Here is an 18,225-nt window from a genome sequence, read left to right on the forward strand (position 1 = left end):
TAGCAGCATCATTATGAGGCAGACACAGTTAGGGAAGTACAAAGGTTGTAATTGTGTTTATTTGTTAGTAACATAAGAACTTGAAGTAGTGTTTACATGCTAAAATCATTATTTGTGAACAAACTAATTAAGTTAGAGAAAAACTAAGAACAGCAATAGGAAGGTGAGGAAATTTACATGCAATCTGGCGTATGATACATGTATGTAACATTAAGTTTATAGTCTTTAAGTATGTTGCAGAAGTCTGAAGTATGTGTGCATTTGACTCACATAAGCCAAAGGCTTAAATAGGGGCAGCCATCTCACATGAGGGAGTTTTGGAAATGTTGAATGTACACCCAGATCAGGGGAGGCTTACCAGATAAGATGGCAAGGAAAGACTAATTGTTGGGGACTGTACTGGATGAGATTTGAAAACATGAGAGCTTAAAGATGTAGGATAGTGTAATAAGCAAGACAGATTACTGATCAAACATCATGCAAGACTTAATAAAAGTGGAGAGCTATGTGTATTCATGGTAGACTGATGGGGAAGGGGGGAGGGAAGAGACATATCTTTTCTGATCTGTCTACTCCTACCTCCCCCTTTCTACAACATATAATGTCCTTAGCTTTTTGCTCTTGTTAACTCCTGCATGAAGACTGTTCAGTAATCTCTATCTTGCTTATTACACTACCTTCCACATTTAAGCTCTTTGGTTGTCAAATCTCATCCAGTGCAGTCCTTTCTCATCCCATCCGTAAGTCTCCCCTAATCCAGGGCTCTGGATGAGTTTTCTGTAATTGTCCCCATTTAATGAACTTTGCTAGTGCTTTTACTTCATCCCTGTTCCTTTCCCTTCAACCCTTCTGCCAGAAGGAAGCTTCTGGCTCCAAAAGCTTACACATTTGCATAACTTTTTACATGTGTTTTCTCCTGCTACCACTTGGTGAGTAGATTTTTTTGTCTATCCAATAACAAAATCTCAGACTCAGCATGAATACTCAAAGGGACAGAGGAATAGAGATTCTCATTTCAAGAACTAACTTAGAGTTTGTATGGAATATCCTTTTGTTTCCTGTTTGTTAAAGATGACATATACACTGCAGGAATTTCAAGAGGATCTGCATGCCTCCACTGCTTGACGTGTATTTACATCAGAGCACAGTGACACTCACCAATTCTGACAGCCAACTTTGATCCCAGCCGCACTGTAGATTCGAGCAAAGAGCCAGTGTCATTAATCAGAATAGTGTACCAGAGTCCGGAATTAAATGTAAAGTGATATTTGATTGTCATATTAGGTTGAGCACATTTCTGGATAGAAATATCATTCAGTAAAAGAACTAAAATAGTTGCAACACTCTAAAACTATTATTCAGTTTAAAGACAATTAGCATTGTGTTTTAGGATTGTGTAATAAAAATCATCCCTCATATTGACATGAATGTCTTCCAAAGTTAAATACCTATTACTGAAGCGTATTACTGAAACTGATATAATGTTAACTGTATGTTGTAGCAGCTACTTGATCTCCTCCAGAAGTTAAAATCTTAGAATTGTTGTCCAGGCTTGCTATGACATATAAATGGTGATGAGTTTAAATAGAACTCCACCTTCACCTGCCTGTGTGGATGTGCTTGGTGTACATCCAGTCATGGTGGCAATTATTTTTCTGTGTCTTTGTATCTAGTCTGAAGTGTTTAACTAAGTGTGAGCTCCCAAATGAACTATCATTAAATGAACTTGTTCAGTTTCAGGCACAGCAGATTGAATGACTGCTGGTCAGTGTTTAACAGATGACAATCTCTCTGTCATAACAAGAAGCACCACAGTCATTTGTTGCACACAGGTTTCACCAATTTAACTGCAAGGAAGAGGATTGGTCAGAATATTGCTCACAACTGGTAGCACATTTCTCAGCCTACAGCATTAGAGGTACAGAGTACATTGCATTCTTTTTGTCCTATAGGTGCCAGTGTCTATTGTCTGTGTCTCAAATTGTTTTCCACCTCTTGTCCACAAGATTTTGATTATGAAGGATGCATTAGAAAACTTGATGAGTATTAAGAGTTGAGATTTATATTTTTTGTCTTAACAAGCTGCCTGAACAGTCATTAAAACAGTGGACTGGTGAATTTAAATGGCTAACAAGACAGTGCAGGTTCAAGAGTTCTTGTGGACAAAATTACAGTGATGTCATACTGTATGATTCAAATGTGCAAAACATGCCAAATCCAGATTTAAAAGCAGTTCTGCCAACTGTAGTGTCTCAAACTTTTGTGAACATAACTGAAGTTGGTTTTTAGGATCTGTCTATTTCTCTTGTATGTAGTGCACAAGGTGCTCCATCCCCAGTTAATGTTACAGTCAATAAAAACAGGGCTCAGAGTGTAGGTAAAGGCAAAGATAAAGGTAAAACATTTCAGTCATGTTGTACATGACGTGTGCTTCAGAATAAATTGTGGCAGTTTTGTCCACAGTGATTTTCTACTCATGATAGGAAAGCAAAGTGTTTCACATGTGGTAAGCAAAGTCATAACCAGACCATCTGTTTAAAGCACCACCAGCTCAAGTATCTGTCTACTGCACAGCCATCATCTGGCTATCAGCAGGTTAATGTCATCATGACTGAGCCACTACAGCAGGTACAAATGAAGTCTCATTTTTCTGCTTCACAAAAATCTTCTCCTGTAGTCCACAGACAATGGAACAAACTTTTTGTCAATTAAGAGTGGCTAGCAGTTTAGTTTCAATTAGACACAGATGCATCTGTTTTCCTAATCAATAAAGACACCTAGTGTATGATCACAAAAGCTACTTCTAATTTGTCTGCTTATAATGGACATGAAATACCAATGTAGGTGTGTGCAGTTTGCCAGCAATTTTTGTGACTTACAAAGTATGATTCATTCCAAATACTTTTTTGTAGAAACAATGGCTTGGACTTGTTTGGTTTGTTCAGCCTGTGCATACAAGATTACATGTTACCAATTAGTGTTTCAGTGCCTCATATCCGTGTTTCTGACTTTTACAATAAGTATAGTGAACTTTCTGAAGCAGGATTAGGAAGGGCTAAGGAATTCAAGGTGCACATTACTGTTAAAGATAATGCACAACCCAAATTTTATTGTGCAAGGCCTGTCCCCCATGCTCTGTGTCAGCAGGCTGCAAAGGAACTACAGTGATCGGTTGATATAATCTGTTTCTGTAATCTAGTGGGCGCCCCCTGGTAATTATTAAAAAGCAATAAGGGAAAAAAATGAAATGATTGTGTGGCATTGTTGACTGGAGGCCCCATCTAGGGAAGTTCAGCTGCCGAGTGCATGTCTTATTTCAGTCAACATTACATTGGGCGACTTGCGTGTCAGTGATGAGGATAAACTTATGATGAAGACAACACAACACCTAGTCCACGAGTGGAGAAAATCTCCAACCCGGCTGGGAATCAAACCCAGCTCTGCTGCATGGGAGGCAAGCATGTTACCACTCAGTTAAGCAGGTGGACAGCAAACAGGAGGTTTACATCTTTGGATTGCTTTAAAAGAAACAGTAAACCCAGAAACTATTCTTTTCTTCTCCTGCAACTGGAGGAGCCGGCCGTGGTGGCCAAGAGGTTCTAGGCGCGTCAGTCTGGAACCGCGCGACTGCTACGGTTGCAGGTTCGAATCCTGCCTCGGGCATGGATGTGTGTGATCTCCTTAAGTTAGTTAGGTTTAAGTAGTTCTAAGTTCTAGGTGACTGATGACCTCAGATGTTAAGTCCCATAGCGCTCAGAGCCATTTTGCAACTGGAGGAATTAATGGACAGAGTGGGACAGGGCAGATTATTTTCAAAGACTGATTTATATGTGACATATTTACAGTTACCAATGGAAAGCAGTCCAGGTAATATTTTGTGATCAGTGCTCATATGGGATTGTTTCAGTTTCAAAGACTACTTCTCACAAGTGCTTCTTCTTACTATTCTTCAACATTTCCTGGAACAATTAACAGCTAAAGTTACTTAATGTATGAATTATCTGGGTGATATTGTTACAGGTCACACGCCTGCTGAACGTTTGGCAAATGTAGAGTGTTCATTTAAAGTTCTTGCCAAGGCTAGCTTGAAGTGTAACAAGGAAAAGTGCTCCTTCTTCCATGAAGGACTTGAATATTTAGAACATGTCATAAATACAAAGGGTATTTGTCCTGCTCATCCACACTTGGCTTTGATTAAAGATTTGCTGGTGCCCCATAATGTCAAAGAGCTAGAAGCTCTTATGGGGAAATTAATTCATTACATTAAGTTTATTGCTCACACTGCACATATTGCTGTTCTGCTGAATCAGTTGTGCCAGAAAGTTGTTCCCTTTATGTGATCCTCAGAATGTCACTATACATTTCATCAGTTAAAGGACACTTTGTTATGTCATTGTTTTCTCAATCATTTTCATCCAGCTAGGCCTGCTGTGTTAGCTGTGAATGCATCTTCTTATGGGATTGGAACAGTGCTTTCCCATAGAACTAGTATGTCTGATAGGCCCACTGCCTTTGCCTTGAAAGCTCTGAACAGTATTCAGTGCAATTATAGTCAGCTTGGAAAAGAGGTGTTCATGATTGTTTATGATGTTAACAAGTTCCACCAATATTTGTATGGTCAAAAGTTCTATTTGATTACCGATCATTGTCCTTTAGTGGCTTTGTTAAATCCTTCCAAGCTTTCCCCATAAACAGCACAGGAATTGCAATGCTGGCTCTGTTACTGTCTAATTTTCAAATGAGTTGTTGTACAGGCTCACTGTAAAACATGTGAACACTGACTTGTTGTTTTAGTTACTAATCAATACCAACACAATGTCTGATTCATCTGAGGAATCATTTTATCAGATTCACACTCAATATTTAGATATTCTTTAAAGATTTTCTCTTGACTTTCAGCATATTGCTGGAGCACCAGCTTAGGACTCAGCTCCTTGTGTAGTTTTGCAATAAGTGTGCTATGGATGGTCATGTAGTTTGAAAGAAATTCTCCACCCAATGGCACATCGCTACTTTTTCCATTGCAATGCATGATCCGTATGGTCAGGTGTCCTGATGCTACATACAGAGAACGCTGATGCACAGATTGTGATTCCTCACTCTTTACAGCAGGAAATTTTTTCTTCATTGCAAGAAGGTCACTGGGTATAATGCACATGAAGCAACTCACTGGCACCACTGTACTTGCTATTTCCAATGTCAACATCATTTACCAGTCGTGGCTGGACAGACTGCATCACATCTTAGCAATCAAATATGAAAACTGCTAAGATAACAGACAAGAAACACAGCACAACACTTATGTTATAAACAATGGTTATAAACAACACTTTAAGCTCTTAAATGTTTCCAGTTTATGGCCTCATGTGTGATCATACCTTATTGATCAGTCTACATTCCTATTTGTAGAGAAAAATTCATTTACGGAATATAGAGGCTTTTGATTGAGCACACGTATCAGTCTACCTCTAACCGTCCTCTGTGGTGATGTTTAGACTTCCATTGGAAGGTGGTTGAACATCTTCAGGGCTTATGTGGGGAAAATTTCCAGTGTCTGACTTAGGCAATAACTTGGAATATCAGTGTCACCCTTATTTCATGTGTTGTAGTTGTGAATCTTTTGTCTCTTGCAGAAGGATCCTTGACTTTCTTTTATACAGACAAGAGAGCTTAAAACATACTGGCTGAATATTGTCACTTAACCAACTGCTTGAAAGTGGATCTTCTGTAGTCATATGTCTTACTGGAAGATATTATTCTTACAACCTTCCATTGTAGGAGCAATTCATTTTTGCTTCCAGTAAAGTGTCCCCACAGCAGCAATCCATGCATGATGTGGCTATGGAACAGTGCATATTATATTGTGATTAAGTGCTGATCTGTTAGGAGACATTTGAGCTTCCTGAGGAGATAAATTACACTTGAGAGCTTAGAACACACACATGGAGTGTATTCAGTTCTTGTCAACTTACTGTCAGTTGTAATTCCCAGGAGTTTGACACAGTCAACATTTTCTATGGGCCCACAGTCACCAAAGCTGCATAATATGTTCTGGAATTTCATTTTTTTGCAATGAACCACTTTTTAGCTACTCCAATCAAAATTTCAGCATCCTTTAGTACCTCAGCTGAATTTATACCCTTAATCATTAACTCTGTATCATCTACAAAGAGCAGAGTATGACCATCACAACCTAAGTTATTGACAAATATTCAGAATAGCAGAGGGTCAAGTACAGAGCCCTACAGTACACCTTGTTCAAGTGCCATTTCACGAGACATCACTCCCTGGACACAAACACTCTGCTGCCAATTTCTAAGGTAAGATGACTGAATCTCAAAAATGACACCTTTCATAACATAACATTTTAATTTCTCCAGCAATATCTTATGAGAGATGCAATCAAATGCCTTGCTTAGATCACCAAGGATTAAAGCCATGCAGTTGCTTTTCTTCAAACAATTCCATTATTTCTGTTATTACATCAAGCTTTGCAGTAAATGTAGATTTCCCTTTTCTAAATTCATTCACTGTTGTCTTTGAAATAACATAAGAGTTGGTTCTTCATTACAGTTTCAATTACTTTTGCTAGTATAGATGTTACACAAATTCTTCTAAGGCTGGTACTGTCTTTGCCAGTTTTAAGAAGTCTGGGAAAGTACCAACCTCAAGGTATAGCAGGACATGGATGTCCAAATTCAGCAAATGACTTCTTGTTACACAGCTTGTGCAGAGCATCAGTCTGCACTGCCACAACAGTTTTTCCAGTGGCCACGTCTGTACAGACTGCTGCAATGCTTGCACATTGATTTTGCAGATCCATTCTGGAACACACAAGTGTTGTTGGTGGTAGACACAAACAGTAAATTTCCATCTGTCATCTCTGTAACATCCACCACTACTGCTGCTACTGTATCGGCCCAATTTCCAATGGTGCTGAGTCATGGCATGCATCATGTAACTACTGCTCTTTTTAACCCTCAGTCAAACAGTAAAGCTGAATTGCTTCATTTGAATGTGCAAGAGTCATATGGAGAAACTCCACTCCTCCCACACATGAGAGCAAGCCTTAAATATTTTTCTTTCCTCCTACCACTCTTTGCTACATTGTGGGAAGTTTCCAGCAGAAGTATTACACAGCCATTGTCACTGTACCCTGTTACATCCTATGTGGCCACTGTAGAAACAGTTCACTCTGCCAGACAAGCTGCAGGACAAAGTTGTCTTGAAAGGTTTTGACCAGAAACAGCACTGAGAGCATGGTTTTGTCATAGAAGTATGGGGTCATTTGTCTTACATCATTCTAGATTCCTCTGGCTGCATTGGCATAATAAGGATAATGTGCAGCACTCTAGTATCAGTGATTCTCACCATCTCCAACTCTGGCTGTTGCAGTCAGCACCACACAGAATGGTGCAGAAGGAGATTGATATGGCACTGCCATTAATGGTCCTGCAACCAGACTTGACGTACCTTCAGGTGCCACCTCCAGACAACCACCATGACACCCTTGGAGTTCTGCATTCTGTCCTTTTGACCACAGCACCTGTGTTCCTCATCTATATCCACATTCAGGCTGCCCCTCCCCATCCTCCACCATCATCAAGCAATTTAGCACTGCATGATGATGGTGCGGAGATTTGTAGGGGAGGAACATAGTGTCATCCAAAGAGAGAGGTCTTATGGCAAAGTTAGTACCTCACAACAGAACTACAAGCTAAAGCCAGTCACTGTCAGACACAGCCACAAACGAGAGATGTTGACGAAGACATGCCCTCAAGAGATTCCACATGCTGCTGTTCCTGGAAGTCTACTTAAGTCAGAGCACAGCATTGCTTGCCAATTCTGATAGCTGACTCTGATATCAGCCTCATTGTATTTCAGATCCCAGCAGCAAATTAATGACATTAGTCATTGTGTTCTGAGAGTGCACCATCCCTCATATGTACACAGATGTTTTCCAAAGTTAAGTATCTGTTATTAAAGTGTTTTACTGAAATTGATCTTATGTTAATTATATGTTGTAGAAGCTACTCTTCCCCTCCAGAGGTTAAAACATTAGAACTGTCATCCAGGCTTGCTGCAACACAAAAAAATCATCTGATACAAAATCTCAGAAAGTGATAAACAGTGATCCCCCACCCCCAGAACTGAACAATGGATTTGTGCCTGAAACTACCCCAGACTTCATAAAGGTTTTAGTTACAAACAGCTGAAATAAATTCACTGGACTGAAAGGATTCCAAGGGTAAGAGTACACAATTACTTCTGATGGGGATTCTGAATGTCCTGAAGAATGTACATCACAAGATCCAGAGTTTCTTCAAAATACATCATCTACTGATGATGCACAAAAATTGTCTCAGGTGATCTCATTAGAGATTTGGAGCTCTCTAAAGCTAAGGCTGAGATTTTAGCATCAAGGCTGCAGCAGTGCAATTTCCTGGAAAGCAATGTAAATGGTTCATTCTGCCACAGAAGAGAGCAACCATTCACTCCTTTTTTTGACATGAAAGATAGTCTTGTGCCATGTGTAGACATAAATGGTCTAATGATGGCTCTCAGAATTAATTACAACCCTGATGAATGGAGACTCTTTATTGATTCATCAAAGGTGAGCTTAAAAGCAGTGCTTTTACATATTGGTAATGAGCTTCCTTCCATTCCAGTTGGGCATAGTGTGCATATGAAAGAGTCATACCAAAACATGAAAATTTTACTAGAAACCATCAATTATAATGACTCTCAGTGGCAGATTTGTGGTGACTTGAAAGTGGTTGCACTGCTATTAAGTATGTAGTTAGGGTATACTAAATATTTCTGCTTTCTCCATGAATAGAATAGCAGAGCTCTTGCATCTCATTATAGTAAACATGAATGGCCCACCAGAAAATCTCTTCAACCAGGTATAAAGAACATTAAGAGTGAACCCCTAGTAGACCCTAAAAAGATTCTGCTCCCACCATTGCACATCAGGCTGGGTCTCATGAAAGACTTTGTTAAGGGAATGAACAAAGATGATGATGCATTTAAGTACTTAAGGCAAAAATTTCCTCACTTAAGTGATGTCAAAGTAAAGGAGGGCACCTTTGTAGGCCCACACATTTGAGAGCTTTTTGGAGACCATACTTTTGATGGAATCATACAAGGTGATGAGAAGCATCCACGGGAATGTTTTAAGACAGTCTGTTTACAGTTCATAGGGAACAAACAAGCAATAAATTACAAGGAGATTGTAGATAACATGTTGTCATCTTATGAAAAACTTGGTTGAGCATGTCACTGAAAATGCATTTCTTACATAGTCATCTTGACTTCTTCCTCAAAGATTGTGGTGCAGTAAGTGATGGACATGGGAGCAATTTCATCAAGATATTGACACATTTGAGAAGAGATGTGCTGGAAAGTGGAGCCCTACTCTTTTAGCAGACTACTGCTATACTCTCGTAAGGGATGTTCCCGAGTATGTGTATAAGCATCAAGCCAAGCGAAAATGATCATCTTCTGAATTTATCTCTGAACAAAATATGAAATTGTATATACTGTTCATAAGGACATTTAACATTTGTAATCCTTTATATTCATTTGTGACCAGTTAATTATATGTCTTCTTTTGTGCTTTACATAGTTCTGGTACAAAGTAGACTTACAAAATATTTTCATTCATGTAATATTATCTTCATTTTTTCTTAATATTTTACTTTTGTACTTCCAGAATGGCACTGAACTTTATCAATGCATAACAAATAACATAATTCAAGTAATTATTCACTTAAAATTTGTTTTGCTGAATCTTGGAATATGAATGCCTATTTAGTTAGTGAGTTATTTATACAAAAATGTAGATTACTTAAAAAAAACTATAGCTAAATACTTATGACGAGACAACTTTGTATCATTTTATACTGAAATGAACATAAATAACTCAGAATCATGCAATTTACACACTTTCACTTCAAATTTGTTGTTCCGTGATTATTTAACCTTTACACAATATTTAGCCAAAATATTTGCTTATATTGACCTTTATTATAATGGTGTCAGCAATAACACAGAGCTATAAAAACAGCATTGCTTACCTCCTGAATGAGTAAGAGTTACAAAATCATATTTGTAGATAGTTGAACCAGCACTATTATGTGCAGTCATTCGGAGTGTATACCATGTCTCTGGATTCAAGTCAAGCACCAAAAATTCTGTTTGGTCAAACTTGACATTATTTGACACTAATGTCCAGTCCACTCCATGTTTCAATTTATATTCCACGACAAATGATGTAATGGGGCAGCCACCATCACCCCATGATGAAACATTTAGAGAAATTGAGGTTGAATTGACATGTATGAGGTCAAAAATGTTAGGTGCTACTGGAGCTGTAAAGGAAATATAACACTTACATAACTTTTATAGTGAAACTTCATTGTATTTTTTCTAAATTATTTTTCACCTCAACACAACATACAATGTCTGTTAAAATAGTTTTAGTTTAATATAATTAACATCCATAATTATCTACTCCATTGACTATAAATATGCTGTGATATTCTAAACCTCTTAAGCTATGATTTAAGTTTCAATGGCCTCGGCCCAAAATGAAAACATGATTGCCTGATATTCGAGCGATTCCATGGTTTGGTAAATCAGTCCACCATTGTACCAATTGCGCATGACTTATGATATGTAAGTACATGTGTAAGATCCAGTGGGTTTAATTTGGTGAAATACACTCCTGGAAATTGAAATAAGAACACCGTGAATTCATTGTCCCAGGAAGGGGAAACTTTATTGACACATTCCTGGGGTCAGATACATCACATGATCACACTGACAGAACCACAGGCACATAGACACAGGCAACAGAGCATGCACAATGTCGGCACTAGTACAGTGTATATCCACCTTTCGCAGCAATGCAGGCTGCTATTCTCCCATGGAGACGATCGTAGAGATGCTGGATGTAGTCCTGTGGAACGGCTTGCCATGCCATTTCCACCTGGCGCCTCAGTTGGACCAGCGTTCGTGCTGGACGTGCAGACCGCGTGAGACGACGCTTCATCCAGTCCCAAACATGCTCAATGGGGGACAGATCCGGAGATCTTGCTGGCCAGGGTAGTTGACTTACACCTTCTAGAGCACGTTGGGTGGCACGGGATACATGCGGACGTGCATTGTCCTGTTGGAACAGCAAGTTCCCTTGCCGGTCTAGGAATGGTAGAACGATGGGTTCGATGACGGTTTGGATGTACCGTGCACTATTCAGTGTCCCCTCGACGATCACCAGTGGTGTACGGCCAGTGTAGGAGATCGCTCCCCACACCATGATGCCGGGTGTTGGCCCTGTGTGCCTCGGTCGTATGCAGTCTTGATTGTGGCGCTCACCTGCACGGCGCCAAACACGCATACGACCATCATTGGCACCAAGGCAGAAGCGACTCTCATCGCTGAAGACGACACGTCTCCATTCGTCCCTCCATTCACGCCTGTCGCGACACCACTGGAGGCGGGCTGCACGATGTTGGGGCGTGAGCGGAAGACGGCCTAACGGTGTGCGGGACCGTAGCCCAGCTTCATGGAGATGGTTGCGAATGGTCCTCGCCGATACCCCAGGAGCAACAGTGTCCCTAATTTGCTGGGAAGTGGCGGTGCGGTCCCCTACGGCACTGCGTAGGATCCTACGGTCTTGGCGTGCATCCGTGCGTCGCTGCGGTCCGGTCCCAGGTCAACGGGCACGTGCACCTTCCGCCGACCACTGGCGACAACATCGATGTACTGTGGAGACCTCACGCCCCACGTGTTGAGCAATTCGGCGGTACGTCCACCTGGCCTCCCGCATGCCCACTATACGCCCTCGCTCAAAGTCCGTCAACTGCACATACGGTTCACGTCCACACTGTCGCGGCATGCTACCAGTGTTAAAGACTGCGATGGAGCTCCGTATGCCACGGCAAACTGGCTGGCACTGACGGCGGCGGTGCACAAATGCTGCGCAGCTAGCGCCATTCGACGGCCAACACCGCGGTTCCTGGTGTGTCCGCTGTGCCGTGCGTGTGATCATTGCTTGTACAGCCCTCTCGCAGTGTCCGGAGCAAGTATGGTGGGTCTGACACACCGGTGTCAATGTGTTCTTTTTTCCATTTCCACGAGTGTATTTGATGAGGAATTATAAGCTCATGTATTAATTATTTTAGAAATACTGCAAAAGATTTATTATCAATCAATGCAATATAATATAAACTAATAGCATTTGTCTCCAGTTTCTGCATTCACTCACAATAAACATAATTGGCACTCTTACAGAAAGCAACAACACAAATCAGTAATGTTCAAGGGTGTGATATTGTTTGGAACATATGGGTATGTGTAATGGAACTTTGCATCTCTTGCAGTCCTGTGTCATTTCACAACATTTTTTTTTAAATTTTTCATGCAAATTTTACCCAACTGATGTACCATAGGCCTGGCCCATGCAGTTCACATTTTGCCCAGCTGATGTATGTGTGTCAGGCACATTAAATTTACATTTCACTCAACTAATGTACCATGGGCCAGGCTTGTGATAGTCACATTTCGCCTGAATACCTTATGACAAGTCTCATATGTAGTTGTATGTTAAGAGGTTAAACATCTAAGTTCTGCAACTTTTGTGTTAAAGATAATACCAGATTTTGGAGATGAAAATATCAAAAGATTGACATACTTTTCCTGTTTTTATTCATAAAGTCTTACAGTATCATATTCTGAGTTAATTTGTCACTGAGGAAAAAAGTATTTGCTGCAGAGAAATATGGGGAAAAAGAGGGGAAAACATCTCAAGAAATAATGTAAATGTTAGAACATTGCTATACATCAGGAGGTCACAGTTATGGTGCATGGAACATACAAATAACAGTCATTCTATCTTAGTTCAACTCCATGCTCAATGAGATTAGGGTCATTGTCACTACTGAATGTAGCAGCTCCCATTGATACATTTTACACCATTTACCCCCTCAAACTACCTAAAAAGTTAATAATATATTCTTCATAGTGCATATGTGCAATAAGTAAAGTCTTGTTATTTGCTGTTTTATGAGTGTTGCAATTTTAATCTCCAGCACTGTAAAATCAGAGGCCACAGAGAAGATATTGTAGATGGAGGGGTAACAGTTGCTAATATTTTACATAAAGATATGCTTGCACCAGTTTATCAGATTTTTTGCAACAGTTAACAGTTATGAAGCTGAGGCCATGAATCTTTTGGAAGGAACCATATTGAACACAGTCAACCACCTTACACCCCCAATCACAGCAAATAAATTGGGGAAAGTAATTAGAGCAAAAAACAAAAAAATATTTTCCAGAGATCTGCACACTGCTGTAAAATTTATAAGTTATACACATAGTTACATATGTAATTTATCACTGATTCAAGGCGCTACCTGACTCAAATACATAACTTCTAAGCCTCAAGATTACAAGACAGAGGCCTTCAATTATAGTGAATGCAAATTGCCATGACCTTCAGATACGCTGTCGGCTGGGGAAGCATGGGGAGAGCAGCGGTGGTGGGGAGTCACTTACAGCACTGTAAGGAAGATGATGAGTGCTGGGGGGGGAGTGCAATTCTAAACTGAAGCCTACACTCACATTTTTGGTAAATATTAAGCAGGGCTCCTCCATGCCCACACTTGCATGGTGACCACTCAAAAAGATCTGGCATGTCTTCTTTGGTTAGTATCTGAAAGGAATCCCACTGAAAATGGAGTGATTTGTTTTTACCTGATTTGTTAACCATTTTTAACTTTCAGAGAAGAGTCACAAGTGGGGAATTTTGAATAAAACCTACACATTTCTCTTGTTGCCACATTAAAATTTGCTTATTTTGCCAAAACTCAGTGGAGTTTTCACAGTCTCACCTCACTAACATCTTGTGCAGATGTAATTGTAAGAGAATTCTCAAACAGTGGTTTATTAAGTTTATAAAGTGAGGAACTGACGAAAAGAAAGGTCAGCATTTTATTGAAAAGCACATCCTTGGTACAAAATAAATATGTAATGACTTCACTCATGTTGTTCCAAAACCCATAGCATTTCTTGTTTCACCAGCTATCGAAGACCCTTAAAAATTACATTCTTTCATCAGAAAAGTCTGTGATAGTGGAATAACAAGGTATATAGTCAAGTTTTGCATAACAACGATACAGCAAAATACTCTCCCCTTTGTGTGCTATCTTTTGTCAAAATCTCACTTCAATATCTCAAACTGTTTATGAAATATGAGGAATGTTGTGGATATTTCACTCTGGCTTTATTGCTGGTGTGGTGCAATTGCAAATGAGTGCATTATGCCAGATTAATTTTCTTAAGATTGGTGACAGACAGAAACCTCTGGCCAAGTCTAAAGAAAAATTCATATGCAGTGACGTATTATTTAACATCCATCGTACACAAAATCATAGCAACCACTGTTTTTCATTGAAAACTTTTTTGAATTTCATGCAGTGTCTTAATTCCACATAAATATCCAATAACTATGACCATTAATGAAATGATAGGCACATCATAATGAACCTGACATATAAAGCTACAAGTACAGCAAAAATGAAATTTTTTTAACTTGTAGTTTCTGTAAAATCATTTGGGAAAGATTGCAGAGCATGCACGTCAATCCTGTAACTTTTGACTGGCCAAAAAGTGTCAAATGCTTCTTGGCCTCCTCTTTTGAACAAATGAATGAATCACCCAGCTCTTTGCATGAAAACCAGTCATTGCACATTGGCCACCATATCCTGTGTGACCTATACCATCTAGTTTCACTAGTGACAAATCTTTCAAGACTACTTGACAAGCTCATGCTGAATTGAAGAACATCTTAAATACCACAATATCCTCAACAAAATTCAATTTCGATTCTGAAGAAGCATTGCAAATGAACAGTCTGTATTACCATTTGCGGATCAAGTGTTACAGTTGATTAGCAATAAAGTGTATGCAGTGAAAATGTTCTCTGACCTCTGTAAAGCATTTGACTGTGTGAACAACAAAACGCTGCATAAGGAAGTAGAGCATTGTTGCTTTAGAGGAAAAAAGCAGAGATTTGGTTCAACTTGTATAAAAAAATCAATCTAAATACTGAAGGAAGAAAACCAACCTCTTCTGACTGGGGTATCAGGTGCAGGGATGCATGTTGGATCCCCTGCTTTTAATTATTTTTGTAAATGATCTTTCAGTATTTTCAGTTTGTTAAAATTGCAAGACCGTTTACAAAAATAATTAAAAGCAGGGGACCCAACATGCATCCCTGAGCCTGTTTTAAGAGTTCAGTTGCATGAATGTAGCCTATGTGTTTGTGTTATCTATTTCAGAAGAAGGCTTTTTGGCTGAAAGCTTGCTTCTGTAGCAGTCCTTTTGTTCATGCCTTTCTGCAACTCAACATTTCTGCTATATGGTGAGTAGCAGTCTATCCTTTTCATAATACTGTCAGATTTTTGTCAGAGCCAGTCAAGCTATTGGGAGTTCAGTACACTGATACAAATAAACAAAATCACAGAATCAAGGGTAGCACCACATCATATTATGATGTCACTAATAGATTATCGTATTTCCATTTTATTTCTTTTTGATACTGAGGCATTAGTCTCAATTTATTAATCAGCCTACATGTCTCTGATTGTGGTCTTCCACCCTTAACACCAGTAGCAGCTAAGCTGTGGACTTACACTCATCATGAAATTGTGATACTATGTCAGGTAGTTCAGCAATTAATGTATAAGCAAGGAATGTGTTCTTTCTTTCTTTTTTTGCAGTTGCAGAACCTTCAGTGGAAAATATTTTTGACCTGTATGCACATACAGCCTTTGTGTTTTCCATCCAACACTTGGTCCAGGCAATTAAGAACAGCCAACACCATTCCACATGCAGAAGCCAATTCCTTGTGTCTTCAATATGCTCCTTTGTATCTTCAGTCCTAGTAATGGCTTCTAATTTTTATGCCCACATCACTTTAAAAAAAGTCAATAGTCCAAATTTTTCAGTGCCTAATACTAATAGCCTTGTGGAATGAGGTTAAAGAACAAATGAATTGCTTAGAGAAATTAAAAGTGCTGTATCTGTTTGCTTAAAGCAGAAGGGCATTACCTTAGTCAGCATTTGCAAAGCAGGTGGGGTATTACACCTTTGTGGGGATTACAGAAATACAGTAAATGCCAATCAACTGTAAACTCGTACCCCTACTGTGTCCTGATGAGTTACTTTCAAAATTCACAGATTCCCAGTATTTCTCTAACAACAATATTTTGGATGCCTATTTTCAGTTTACTTTGGAGGAGTCTTCTAAAGTCATTCTGATATTAAATGCTCCTCTTTGCCTCCAGCATTGTAACAGATTACCTTTTGAAGCTGTTGTGTCCCGATGAGTTACTTTCAATGTCCCGATGAGTTACTTTCAAAATTCATAAGTGATAGTATTTCTCTAACAACAGTCTTTTGGAAGTATATTTTCAACTCCTTTGGAAGAGGATTCCAAAGCCATTCTGATATTAAATACTCATTTTGCTTCTTTTGATGTAACAAGTTACCTTTTGCATTGCTAGTGCACCAGCAAACTTTTATAATTTTTAGCAAGTTATTTCCAATGTTCCACAATTTATCAATTTACTAGATGATATACTGATCACTGGATGGACTCAAGAGGAACACATGTCAAATCCCTGAGGAGTATTTTCCATTCTTTTGCAAGTTGCATTAAAGTGTTATTTGTCAGTGCACTCCTTATTTTGGGCTTCCACTAAATATGTAGGATGTATTCTTAACGGGGATAGCCTTAAACTAATGGCAGAGAATGTAATAACCATTTCCCATATTCCTACACCAAAAGTACATAAAGGACCTACAGGTTTTTATTGGAAAGATTACATATTGTACAATATTTGTTCCATAAATTGTGGTGATAGCCCATCTGTTTAATCTATTGTGGAGAAAAAGGATCACTTTTAATTGGTGCGTAGAATGCCACCAAGCATTTCTACAGTGGAAACAATGTTTCCAAATTACTCCTTGTCTGCCCTTTTATCATCCTCATTTATCTCTCATGTTTTTGTGTCACCATACACACTGTTGGGGCCATTCTATTGCATAAGCACCCAAATTGTTCAGAACAGCCTATCACATATGCTTTTAAGATCATCACCGTAACACTCGAAAAGTATTCCCAGATAGAAAAGGAGGCACTGGCAAATTATCTTTGATATCCAAAAGTTCTGCAATTTTCTGCATGGAAATGTCATCTAGTCACAGGTCATATGCCATTGTCATCCATATTTGATCCTCAGTCAAAGTTGTCTGAACAGACATCTTAAGAGTTTTCAGTGCTGAGTTCTTTCCTTATTAAATCACCACTGTTCCATTCATTATAATGTGTTGGCACAGCATGTGAACACACATGCATTATTCAGGTTCTCTATGGATCCTAGTGAAAAATTTGGTCAATGAGAGACTGTTTGTTTTCGGATTGAGTCACAATTGGTACAGTTGCTGGTAGAGTTTGCCATCACTTTTAGAGATATCACAGCAGACAAACATAAGGACTTGCTCTTGAAACAGTTCACCAGTTTGCATAAATTGGCTGGCCTTTCCTTTGGCATCCTCTATGCAACTTCATTGTTTCTTTTCATGAAGTCATGCCCTTCATCTTTTTTAAGGTGTGCTATTAATAAATCAACATAATTGTCAGTGCCAAGTGTTGATTTTGGAGGTTCTGCACTCCCATATATTTCTACTTGTGCATTAGTTCCACTGGCGAACTTCCAGAATGAAGAATCTGGCCATCGACATGTGTTTTGGCTATGACTTGATGAGCACATTGCACCTGTGTATCATCACTGTGAAGCTTGCCAGCTGCAGCAACCAGCACTGCCCTAAGTCTACTAACTGTGGCCCACATATACCCATCCACGAGACTGGGTGCATGTGGGTTTCATGGGTCCTTTCCAAGGGACCATTTGGTTGATTTTGATAGATGCATATTCTCGTTCCCCATACATCATCAAAATGTGATAGACCACAATGGAAAACACTACTATGGCCTTGGCTACAATTTTATACTGAAGGAGCTCCATGATTTCTCATCAGTGATAATGAACCACACTTTTCACCTGCTGGTTTTCAATTGTTTTGCACCTGGAATTGAATCACGCTTGTTACCACACCTCTCTTTCAACCTGTCTCTAATGTCATGGCCAAGAATTT

General features: G+C 39.3%; 1 protein-coding gene across 1 annotated transcript in view; it reads right to left on the reverse strand.

Annotated features, from left to right (window-relative positions):
- The window catches only part of LOC126235074 (Down syndrome cell adhesion molecule-like protein 1 homolog), a 190,267-nt gene that overhangs the window by 32,168 nt on the left and 139,874 nt on the right, over positions 1 to 18,225 (reverse strand). Inside the window, exon 20 of the mRNA XM_049943808.1 lies at positions 10,080 to 10,373. Coding sequence (XP_049799765.1) covers positions 10,080 to 10,373 — 294 coding nt within the window. The remainder of the gene's footprint in view (positions 1 to 10,079; positions 10,374 to 18,225) is intronic.

The sequence above is a fragment of the Schistocerca nitens genome, chromosome 2 (assembly GCF_023898315.1).
Source record: "Schistocerca nitens isolate TAMUIC-IGC-003100 chromosome 2, iqSchNite1.1, whole genome shotgun sequence".
NCBI lineage: Eukaryota > Metazoa > Arthropoda > Insecta > Orthoptera > Acrididae > Schistocerca > Schistocerca nitens.